This window comes from Mytilus californianus, unplaced genomic scaffold (genome assembly GCF_021869535.1).
Source record: "Mytilus californianus isolate M0D057914Y unplaced genomic scaffold, xbMytCali1.0.p SCAF_1, whole genome shotgun sequence".
NCBI classification, from domain to species: Eukaryota; Metazoa; Mollusca; class Bivalvia; order Mytilida; family Mytilidae; genus Mytilus; species Mytilus californianus.
In genome coordinates, this window is record NW_026262581.1 from 49864817 (window position 1) to 49877977 (window position 13161).

A 13161-nucleotide genomic window follows, 5' to 3' on the forward strand; every position below is an offset into this window, starting at 1 on the left:
ATCTCAAATGCATCACACAGTAAAGCATGCTCACATTAATATAAACTGTTGACACAGAGATGACTCGCCTATCGGCATAAAATTCAGAAAAAGACAATTTGATGGACAGCAACATTGCTAATTAATTCAAAGTCACTGGACCAACAAGTGGGTAGGGCCTCAAAATGGTTGACAAACTGAGATGTACAGACAGCAATGTAACTTTATTGAAAATATTGTCTATTGTAAGTAGTTCCTATCAAACTAACTTCATCATAAAACTTAACATTGAAAATTGTTAGTTTAATGAAAAATTAAATAGTGCTGTTCCTTTGCTTTTGGAATTTTATGTGTGTGTAGTGATTTTGTGTCATGAATTAATAACCAAATTTCAGTTCTATTACCATTGATTATGCTTCTAAATGGCTAGAGTTTTAATTCATAATATATACAAACCTGATGTGTACAAGTAGCACCATCATCAAAGTGTGCTCCTTTCATTGCTTCACTTCCATTCTGACATTTTTTTAGGTTAGTCTTCATTTTGTCTTCTATTTCCTTAATTGTGAATATACAAACTGCAGAATCCGTTTTTCCGTTTTGGCGATTTTCAAACAGAGCAACAAGAATTTCACTGTCAACTCCAAGTTTAGTCCGTAAATTTCGACCTGGTATGATAGTTTTTCCAGCACGCACTATTTTATAATTTGTATTATTTCCATAACAAGTAAGTGGTATATCAATATATGAATAAAAGTGAGTATCCCTATTGCAGGTGAGAGATATCCTAGACTGTGAGGGTTTAGGGCTTGCATTGGTTTCACAGTTTTGAATTAAATCAGATGGCTGATACGATAAAAAATATGTATATTCCTCAATTGAAAAAGCTGATACAAAATCAATTATATATTTACTGATTTTATCATAAATTATTTTGAGAGCAGAAGGAGGTTGTTGTTCAATAAATGAGGCTTCCTTATACAGTGAAAAGGTATAATTATCACTAGTAAGTTTCCTCATACTTAGAGCAGGTATATCTTTACGTCTAAGAAAAAACACATTCCTATTATCTTCATCCTTACAATGTAGACTGATTGGGTATGATGCTCCAATAAATAAAATATTTTCATTGAGATTTCGCTTTACAATCAAACCCACAGTAGAATCACTTTTTGAATTTGCTACAAGGCTTGTATGCATTTTCATAGACAGTTTTTTGCTTATATTTTGTAAGTCCCTAAATTCACAAAAACCTTGAAATATACTGCCACATACAGCAAGACGGTCATTTCCATTCATGTTGGTTTCAATGAGTAAAATTTTGTTGTAATTATTGGTCAATTGTTTTGTTTTCCCATCACATGCAGATCCAGTACACAAGTGATTATCTGGTTCAGGGCCTGTAACGAGTTGTTGTTGAACTTCCAACGATTGACTCAACTTGAAAATACGATTGACAGCACCAACATAAAACATATTCTTGGAATTATCATGAACAAAGTGGTTGATGGATCCATTCATACCATTTTCATCCTTTAGAATTCTTGTTTCAACTTTATAAGATGGCATTGCACTAACCACATGTAAAACACTTACAAAGAATAAAAGCATTTTTTCCATCATCACAACAGATATATTTGCTTCTTGTACTCCACTTTCGATTGCTTACATCCAATATCATTCATAGTTACGTGTATTTCAGACAATAGTTGTCACAGTTCAACTGGCGATTTTCAGAATGACTTCTGTCACAAGTACACAAAGTCATCATGATTCTTTATCTGAAAAATAAATCAGGATCATCAGTTTTCAATTTTTACTATAGGCTCAGGTTTGGTTACTCCTTCAAATTGATGGAGCCATGAGAGACTCTAATCACCCTTGTCTTCTTCCCACCCTCCCATTTCCCTCAGTCTCCAACTTCCTTCTTTCTTTTATTCCATTAATTTTTTTTATTTCAATCTTTTTCCCTCTCCTGCTTCTCTCCATTTTCCCACCCTCCCTCCACTAAAATGTTTACCCCTCCTTAAAGATACAGTGTGTGCTATAAAAAGATAGCAGCAAAAAATAAAAGGCATCCTCAACAATTTGCATAACCCCACTTACTTTCAAAAAAGTAAACAGAAGTATTTGATCATACTGGAACTTTGAGCCAGCTTTATTCAACCTTTCTTAAGGGCAATAAAATTCAGCTAAATGTTCAGGTTGTTAAGTATAAATTTAAAGATCCATTGTGAGGATATCTCATAATCAGCAAAAAACTACCCCATGAATTAATTTGATTCTTTGACACTTCATTCCTGTATTTTTTATTCAAATTGTATCAATTTTCCAGTTGTGACCGCAATATTCTCTTTATATACTGATGAGTTATATATTTACAAACTTATCTACAAACTGTCTGCATAATTTACCATATTCTTTTTTCAGCTGCTAAAAATTTGGCTACCTGTACTTCTTTATTTTATTCTTCAACATTTGTTACATAAAATATGCACAGAGTAAATAAAAATCTTGTCCAAATCTATTACAACTTTTTGTCTGCAATGTTCAGTCTCCAGGTAACTTGAAACATAGATGTGCAAGTCATGTTTTACCTAAAAATGATTTATATTTATCCATGCAATATGCTTTAACAGGTAACAACGTGTAATTTCTCTCTTGTTCGTACAGTTCTAATAGCAGGTGAGCAAACAAAAGATATGGAGTTAATTCCCCTGAACAGAATTACATACATTTATATATTTCAGTCAGGTAATACACCCGGACAGATGCATCCTATTCAAAACAACTCGTGCGGAAATTAATATTTCCCTTTCTTTTTATCAAAATAGACAGCGATTTTCAAATGGGCACAACCTTTTATATCAGATAACACTTTTCTTCATTTTAACTATTTAAATAGTATTTAAACTCAAGGTTATGATTTTAAAAAAGATAATTGCATGCACAGACAGTCAAACCATTGTATTTACGTAACACTGTACAAGTGTAAAATAATAACTTGAAATTATAGAATCATTAAGTAGTGATAACCTAAGCAGATGTGTTATTACATTTATCAACTAATAAATATCATGTGACAGTTGTACAAATATCAAATTTCATTTCTTCTCTTTCATGCCTTTTATTTTTGTCCACAAAAGTTTAACATACTTAAATTCAATTTATTTATTTTTTAAGTTTCTATGGTATTCTTGGTGGACTATTGATTATAGTAACCCCCCTCCCCCCCCCCCTTTTTTTTTTGTTGTTGTATTTTTGTGTTTCCTCAATTATTATCATATTTTGTGTATGTTCAGTTTCTTATTGTCCTTATTCCTCTATCACAAAAAAATCTTAAAATAAAGATTCTACAAATGGTGAAATGTAATATTACTTGTCACTTTTCAAATACAATAAACCAAATTATTAATTCAAATACTTGTCTAAAGGTAACAACACTTTGAAAGTACAGATGGAAAATTAGCAATCAAAATTATATTCCAACTTGACAAATCTGTGAATAAAACCATGATTTACATTGATAACAAAATTCTCTCTTCATAAAATGTTAATCTTTTACTTGAACTTTTGTCCCTCAATTACCTAAAAATTAATATTTCTTTTTCTCTTTTCAAGCTGCCACCTCCATAAAAAGCATCTTACCTCACAGAAAATATAGTCTTGTTTCTGGCATGTGTCAAAAGTAATTTAAATTTCACAGCTAGTAAAAATCTGATCATAAAAATAATTAAGGTAACCATATTGAGATTTTCATGGTCAATTGAATTTGAGATGGATTTTACACAGGTTTTTATCAGTTACCATCAAGGATGCCAACTGAAGCATGATGCTTCTACCCTCAGCTGTTTATACCTCCACACAAAAGAGTCTTTGTCACAGTTTTTCACAAGTCAATAAAACACTGTGTTAATGAAAGACCGTAATCAATGAGAGCATTATGAAAAGAATAAATTCAAGAAATAAAATTAAATGATTCAGTTTGTTTCTATAAAATTATCATCAACTGAAAACTCTGGACTAAAAGAAAATATTATGTTACAGACAATTATGTGTAAAAAGTTGTAATGAAAGCAGCACTATTATGTAATTACCTACCATGGTGATATAGTATGAGCTAATTGTTAATTTAATGACATAACTGTTAAAATACATTATAAGAGTTTAAAAGAAGTTTGAAAATGAATCAAGTTAATAGTTAACATTTAACAGATCAAAATAGAACTACATGTATTATTTGAAATCTAATTTTATTCCAAGATTGATAAAGAAATATGAAACAGAACTTATGTTTAAATTATCGTCTGTGGCTTGTATCTACAGCTTTACTTGACACAAAAAGATTCCCTTCCTAACATATACAAATTATGCTGTCTTAGGTCTAATCTGAATGTTAAAACATTCATACAAAACATTTGGCAATAATTGATATCAGAAGCATGGTCTCAGAGGCAACTGTTGTTGTTTTATGAGTGCAGACAAAGATTATGTTCTTTCCCCATTCTTAAACAGTACAATCCTATTATTCCATAAAAAAATTCTTATATTAAGGTCCACATAGCAAAAATCATTTATCATCATGTCCCCTTTATAACTTCTCATGCAACAACATATTGGCATATGTCCCTGGTCATACACTTCCCAAGTTTTAACATTTCTTTTCTTTCATTGGGTAATTGTCCACATACATTATATATAATACACAACTATAAAAGTCATCAACCTCTTTTATGTCAAATACAAGCACATGTAACAAAGCATTTGCCCATTAAGTTAAGGACAAACCTTTTTTCTCTCAAGAGGTACATAAAAGTAAGTACCTTTACTGCACAGGGTCTTATTTTTAACATAATTAGTAGTTAGGTATAGACTGTATTTCCTCTATGGTTTCCTGTGTCTGCAGATGTAAGATAAGTTTTAAGTACATCATGTTACCAGAAGTTTAGACACTAACTGAATAACATAATTAGGAGAACGGACAGCTTATCATATAATGCTTTCATTATTAAGCTCATTAAAGATGTTTTTTCCCTCCAGTTTAAATGTTTGCAACAAGGCACATCTCAGTATTGGAAACAATTCATCATGTGCATGACCGTGAACATGGTTGAATCAAATGGCTGATTCTTTATGGTTAAGATACAAAAATATTGAGTCATAACTATCAGGTCTAAAATGTCACTAGTGTGCCTTTGGAAAGTCAAAGTATTTTTTATATTTTGACAAACTTTTTCCTGTTTATAAAAAAAATATGGACATCCATGCATACATCACTTCATTCCATCCACCCCCACCTCCAGGGTTAAGCTTCAAAGGCAAATAAACTGCAACAATTCTTTAAAAATATTCAATATGATATTCTTTTATCAAACTTCTGTATGCTGTACTTTTAAAAGGCCTACAACAGTAATTTAGTAGATGTTATTTAGTGAAGTGAAAAATTAAATTAAGAGTGGAGCAAATTAGATTAACATTTCCAGCTTTATGTGTAATAAAAAGCCTGATATAACATCACTTGCCTAGAGATTACCAGATATTAACCCCTGTTGTTTTGATTTCCAGTACATCAGCTTTCCTCTGTATTATGACACAACCTTAATGAGTTCTACCATAAAAAGTTCATCTACCCAGCAAGAGTTATCCCTAGTTAGCTATAAAACAATTACCAGGCAGTGTTTTGCCAGTGATTATGGGAAATATTTTTATTATCATTTCTTAGAAATGAACACTATGTTTCAATTGTTGTTAAATTTATTGTTGTTGTACAGTGGTTACTTTGGACTTTGCATTATCAAAACAATTCATAAAAACAAAACTATTATTCTATATTTTACTACAAGTAATTGCTTAAAATTCAGTTATCTCACAAATTGCACATAAAATGAAATAGATATGGACAGTATCCCAAGGAACTTGGTACAGTGCTTTGTTATCAGGGGTTATAATGTTAACAAAATAAAACTCTATGTAACACTTAACTTAAGGTACTAAGCATGACAAAATAATACTGTGTGGAGGCATTGAAGTTAACCTTTGCATGATGTGTGTGTATACTCCAATTTATTACAGTTATGGTGTTTCTATTTATAAGATAACTTCTTGTATAGTGCTTTAATTCATTTACTTACGTTTGATCCATTTGTTTATAGAAATTCTTAAGCAGTCCTGCACTCAAATAATTTGCCCTAATCATAGGAAAATTCCTATCATGTTATAAAACATATATCATGTACATCTTGTTGTGCACCAAGGTTGTTATTAACATCTAACAAAGAATTTCACCCAAACTGATGCTACTTAGGTGTAAATTGTCTTGAATATGTAGTGGAGAGTTTTTTTTTTTGCTTCAAATTGAAGGCCTTACTATGAATTTGAGATGAAAACAGCAATAAAAATAAAAATAAGATGACATAGCATTTAAATGTCAATGAGATAAATATCCAATAAGACCAATGGACAAGGAAGTAAACAGTAAAAGCACTGTTCCTCTGCTATTCGTTTAAAATTTGTCAATGTAGTGATTTTGTGTTTTGAGTTGATACACCATATCCTTTCTTTTCCATTCAAAATAAGGACTGTACTTGTATACAAAAAAAAAATCTAAACATGCCAAAGAAGTTTAAATAGCTTACCCATTTGTTAGAACACATTCCTCTTAACACATAAATGTTTATACAGAATTCACTATCAAAACATTCCTCTAAAGAAACAAAACTAAATCCTGAAGAATTTCCTATGTTTTTCCCAAATTCTCCAAAGATTTGTACAACGTTTACACAAATATTTACCCCTACTAACATATCACAAACAATTTAATCTTCATGTATATGGATCATCTCTGCATGAATTTATCACTTATAAATTATCCTTAGGTCATTTCTAATTAATTCTCCTTGTAAATGAGACACATCATGAAAGAAATATTAGTATTATAGCTGTCAGAACCAGTTAGAAACAGACTGTGATCAAGTTTAGGATTATCACATGTGAAAGTTGTATGTTTATCCCGCCATAATTAAAAACATTTTAACCCATTTGTTCCACTACATAAACTGTAATGTTTACATGACGTGCCTTTCATAATCAAATTTCAAATAAATATACTCTAGATGGCACACATGTTTGTTAAGTGAAGTGATAAATTCCCTGCGTATTTCAAAAATAAACTTGAGCAATATATTTCAATGTTCTCTTAAAATAGAATCCTGAAAAGTTTTATTCTTATAACACTACCAAAATGATATTGATCTCATTGATTTTTATATTTATGAAAGATGTTACTAGGAAGATATTCATTACCGTGACGCCTTCATTCACTTCTCTCCATCCTTGGGTGACTATATTTAAATAAATGGAGTGGAAAAATAAAGGTATTGCGTGCATTAATTTCTTCTTCATAGACATATAAAGAAGGTCAGACACATTTCCTTTCAAATGTTTTTCAGAATACAATTTATTTATTTCTAAATTCCACTAACTTCAAATCACATGGAATACATTGTCACTAAAAGTGAAAATAAAATGATTTTTTTCGCATATTTTTCATCAGAGAATTAACCCATTTGAAAATAACACTTAATAAAAGTGCTCTGGAAGTGCTTTTCAACAAATTTCTAACTCTTATGCACAGCTATAAAAGAGAGGCGAAAGATACAAAAGTGACATTCAAACTCATAAGTTGAAATTAAACTGACAAAGCCATGGCAAGAAAAGAAAATAGATGAAAAGACATTTATAAATCTACAAATGTAATGTAATAAATAGTCAAAATTTGTTCATTTGTGTGAGCAGAATTAAAAGTCATTGTTTATCCCCAATTGTTTACACACCTTATGAAACTGACAACATGAAATAGACAAGGATAAACCACAAGCAATCTATCACTCTTTATTATATTGTACCTATCCTGTGATTACATTTCTGTTTATGATCCAATTTTGTAGGTTTCTATTGTACTAGATATTATGAAAACTGCACCTCACCACAAGTTGCATGATAATACAAAAAAAAGGTTTCAATTCTTCATCAAACCACACAACTAGTGAAGATTGGCTCCACAATGACCACAAAATGAACCAACATTACAGTCAAGAAATTTATTTCAATACAGAGTTTAATGAAAAAATATGGACTTAAAACATACTCAAAGACTTGAAAAAAAAGATTTTAATAAAGGAAAGGCACAATTTCTTATTAATGAAAATAATTTCTATCATATCTTTTTTTTTATTTATAAATTTGTTTTGTCATAAATCAGGGAAACCTATTCGGAGGAACCAACTACTAGATGGTTAGATTAGTCTCCCTCCTCTTATACCCATTGGTTTTCTCGTTTCTTGTTCCACTGTTCAAATCAGGGCCTTTTATAGCTGACTATACAATATGGGTTTTGCTCATCATTAGAGGCTGTAAAGTGACCTGTAGTTGCTTACATCGTATTTAGACCCTGATGGATAGTTGTCTTATTGGCAATCATACCAAATCTTCTTACTTTTAAATCACTTATACAAGTAGGTGATATAAAACCTATTTCTTGTAAGGTTATGTGCTGTCAGGATATATATAAGAGAAAGAACACGAAAATATGATGATCCTCATGGATTTGTGTTTAACAAACCATGGTAAATATTAAATGCATATCTGGACATGATTTTACACAAGTCATTATGGGGCCCTTTATAGCTTGCTGTTCGATGTGAGCCAAGGCTCCGTGTTGAAGGCCGTACTTTGACCTATAATTGACTTTTTACACAGTGTGACTTGGATGGAGAGTTGTCTCACCACATCTTCTTATTTATATGAACATCTTACTTAATATGATATGATGTTTAACATACAACTTCACAAGATGACAAGAAGACAATGCCACACTGCTGTGATACCTTTTTCTGAATCCAAGGTGACCAATCCAGACAAAACAATTTACCATAAAGACTACTACTGACCTAAGGTTTATCACATGGTGCCTGACTTTGTAAAATCATGACATTATGTTTAAACAAGTAATTTTTAAAGATCTCAACCCTTCACTCTCATCTTGATCAGTGGAATACAAAAATATACATGCAACTTAAAAATTAAAATCATTTCAGAGAAAAAAACACTTCTTTCTACATATACTGGAATTATTAATTAATAGACACCAAAAAGCAGCAAGTAACTGTCTGTCAATATTTACCAAAACTTCTAATGAATATGTATGTGGTTCTTGCATGGTTAAGGCCAACTACAAACAAATTTCAAAATCCATTAAGACATGTAATCCTATCCTTCTCCCTTATTGGAAAAGGTCTTTCAGCTTAGACTTTTTACATACTTTTTTCGATTGCAAACTTCATTATGTATTTAACGGGAAGCTTTTGGTTTCAAGCTAGAAAATATTGCTTACCTTACATGCTGTATAATTATTATTAGGAAGTGTTTATTAGTATGTTGTCCATGTCATCTCATTAGAACAGGATGTCACTTATTCTCCAACTTGTTACTTATAGTATGATTAATTTTATATTCAGGTCATTAAGTATACTGTCGGGAAGTAGAGGATAACATTATTTCATACACAAAAACAAAGAGTTTTTTTCATCAGCTGTGTTTTACTTTCTTCATGTACAATTATGTTAAAATGTAAACTAAGCTGAATTTTTGACCAAAATAGTTATCTTTAAAACTTTAAGTTTTTAATACATCAAAATGAGTAAAAATTAGATTTTAATGGCATCTACTTACATAATTGTATTCATAGCCAAATATTTGTGAATTAAAACATGATAATTTGTACATAAAACCAGATGTACAGACATACTGTGTACTTTATCCATTACAAACCTTTTAAATCAACATCCACTGCCAAAAATTTCTAAAAATCGGTATAAATCCCATGTAAACATGTACCTAACTGATACTAAACACAAGACCTAAGCTGATCTGACACAGGAATAAACTATGACACTTGAAAAATCATATAGTTAGTAATCAAACACCTCAGATAGAAAGTAATATGACCATCTCAAGTACCTACGCTTAAGGGTCATTTAAAAATTGTGAATGTAGGTGGAGAGGCTCCAACGTTAATTAACTTTCTGGGACCATTATAATCTTCCAATCTAAGCCAGACACACCCCACACAAAGCAAATCATTGAAATAATTGAGAAAGAAAACAAACAGAAATGTGGACAGCTTTTTGATTAAATTGGTCAGTTAATTTATACTTGTACTCACTCTTTAAAGTAAAAGCCAGCACGAGTTAGTGGTCATTAGTTTTCTTCCAGTCAGCGTGAAATTCTGCCAAGTTTGCACAAACTTTCAGATGTAAGTGTACGCTTATCAAAGTAGATTATATATCAAGTATAGGTTTCTCAAAAACAATGTGGCTCTTAGCTGATTCTTATGGGTCAATATCACTGATTTCCCAGATCCTCTACTTTCACTAGAACCTCTCAGATCTTTATATGTGGTGTTTCTAAACAAGGACCCACCTAAATACATATCTTCAAATCATTTAATGTTAAATATATGAAAAATGTCTCCTACAGTATGACAAAAGGTTTCCTTCATAACAAAATTAATCTTCTTTAAAATAAGAAGAGAGGATCTAATCTACTCCTTATCAATCCTCTTACTGTCTCTAAAAGTTTTCTCTAGAAATTAATTTTCAATATTGTGCTTTTAAAACAGTGAAACATGTTGAAAGCCTTGTCAGCAAAGACATGAATAAACAATATGAAATCTGTCAACAATGATAAATCAGTGGAAAAATATTTTTCAGTGTGATTACCACCTGTCAGCCAGGTTACCTGTCAAATATTAAATCAACAGGTAGCATATCTATTTTGTCAGGTTATAAAAAGGTCATCACAGCTGTTACTCTGATGCTTTTTATGTGGACAAATCACTTTTAAAAGGTCATTTTGCTGACCTGTGTTGCACATCAAAAGCAGACATTTCTATTTATTAATAAAAGTACATTACTCCTTCTGTCTGGAGTTTTTTTTTAATATTTCAAATCTTAGTTGTCTTTCTACTTATTCTGCCATCAAATGGTGTTAACAACATGTGGAAATCTGATAATAAAGTCCTATAGAATTTCTAAAAACCAGTAATTATAGAATTTGAATGCAGTTTTTGAATAACTTTGAATGTTTTAGTGATAAGAGAGACATTGATTTATAATATTTCCTATGATTACATATGCAACATCTTACTTGATAATACCACTGCACTTTATCAATCTTTTATATAACAGGAAAACACACATAATTGCATTCAATCAAGAAAAACATCCTTAAATGTTTGTTTCGGATGTAAGTTGATATTTTCAATATTTTCATTGCTTTTCTAATTAATAAATATAATATGATGTGGTCCTCTATGATTGCAAATGATCGAGACAACTTAGTCCACAAGAGACCAAAAATCATAAATGAAAGCAACTAAAGGTCTCTACAGCCTTCAAAAATGATCATAACCCATACCGTATTATCTGTACAGTAAGCCATAAAAGGCCTTGACATGAAAAAAAAGTAAAACAGTTCAAACAAGAACACCAATGGCTTGATTTATGTACAAAACACTAAAGAAAAAGAAATATGACAGACAGCCACCAATGACAACTGCTGAATTATAGGCTCCTGACTTATGACAGAAACCTACAGAAAGTGACAGGGTTAAGTATGTTTGGGAGTGTTCCAACCCGTTCCCATAATCTTAGACAGTCGTGTAACAACATCACATAAGAACAAACCATTAAATCTGTTGAAAAAGGCTTGACTCGTGAGATTGGCACAATTAAAGCATAAAAAACAACTAACAAATAGACAAAGTACACAAATAGCATCAGCAATTAAGTCATAATTATCTAGACCTATTATTACTCTTGCTCATTAATATATATACCTGTTTTAAGAATTGTGAAGTCCATCAGCAATTAAAGTCCCAACATGCCATTTTGTCAAGACTGTTTATCACTGGATTTTTTTTACAATATTTGTAAACCAAGAGATAAAAAAATAAAACAAAATCTGTTTTAATCTCATTCCTGAATCATTTTCTAAATTACAGTAAATGCATATTAAGAAATTTGATATATGCAACATGTACTCCAGACATCTCAATTCTACAAAATCTATATCCTTGGCAAGTTCTAATTGCATCAGATTAATAAAATACAATATTCAGACTTTGTTTGACTGACAAGTCACTATGAAAACAAACTCCCATTTCATCTTCAGGAATAAATTGAGTGCTTCTAAATTGCAAAAAACATGCAGAGCCTATTTAAAACATTATCAGAGACCAATTTCATTAAACTTTTTTTTCTCCAACAAATTAATGAAATGAAATGAGTACCCACATGTTTTTTTGAATGACACTTAACAAGGTGACATTATTTCCAATCTCAGACTTCAGATCTGCAAATCAATTTCTAAATAGATTTCCTATCCACAAAGAAATACTATGATGTTAAATGAAATTTGATTTTCTTGGTTATAAGTCCCAAGCTTTTCTGACATGCAAGGTTTTTGTATAGAGCTTTTATGATCTTTTCTTTTCTGTACTTAGTTAACTAATCAATTGTATCATAAGGAACAATAAACTCATTTTTGTTGACAATCTTGAAGTGGGTTATGTAAGGTTCAACCTCTTCTCAGTACTGGTTAAGCTGTTTGATGCAAGAAAAAACCCCAATCAGATGAGAAAGTCAACAAGTCTAAAAAAATATATGATACCCCCACAAAAAGTCATCAGTCAATGATTCCCTGGAGAGTAAAAAAAGAAAAGAAAAATACTAAAGTTTTACACTACATGGTTAAACCATCTTGTAAATAAATGGGACAAAGATGATACAATGTTATAAAGGGACATAACTTGAGAGAACTGTAAAAGTGACGCCATCCAAATTCGAACTTGATTCAAGTTTTTTATATATATAAAAGGGCATAACTGTAGAACAGTATGAGTGACGCCACCCAAATTCAAACTTGATCAGAGTTTTGTGGTAATAAGCATTGTGTATAAGTTTCATAACATTTGATTGAGGCAAACTAAAGTTAGAGAATGGATTCCATTTGCAAAGGGGCATAACTCTAGAACCGTAAAAGTGATGCCACCCAAATTCAAACATGATCTGTGTTTTATGGTAATAAGCATTGTGTAAAAGTTTCATAACATTTAGTGGAGGC

At 31.0% G+C, this 13161-nt stretch overlaps 1 protein-coding gene across 14 annotated transcripts in view; it reads right to left on the reverse strand.

Moving 5' to 3' along the window:
* LOC127720527 (plexin-B-like) overlaps nucleotides 1-13161 on the reverse strand; it is a 259946-nt gene that overhangs the window by 179405 nt on the left and 67380 nt on the right. For 12 of the 14 annotated variants that reach the window (XM_052227191.1, XM_052227185.1, XM_052227179.1 and 9 more), the window contains one exon: nucleotides 436-1760. In XM_052227191.1, coding sequence (XP_052083151.1) covers nucleotides 436-1602 — 1167 coding nt within the window. In that variant the 5' untranslated portion in view covers nucleotides 1603-1760. Of the gene's footprint in view, nucleotides 1-435; nucleotides 1761-6614; nucleotides 7084-9370; nucleotides 9430-13161 lie in introns of those variants that run through there. The other 2 variants (XM_052227165.1, XM_052227163.1) reach the window with 2 other exon arrangements.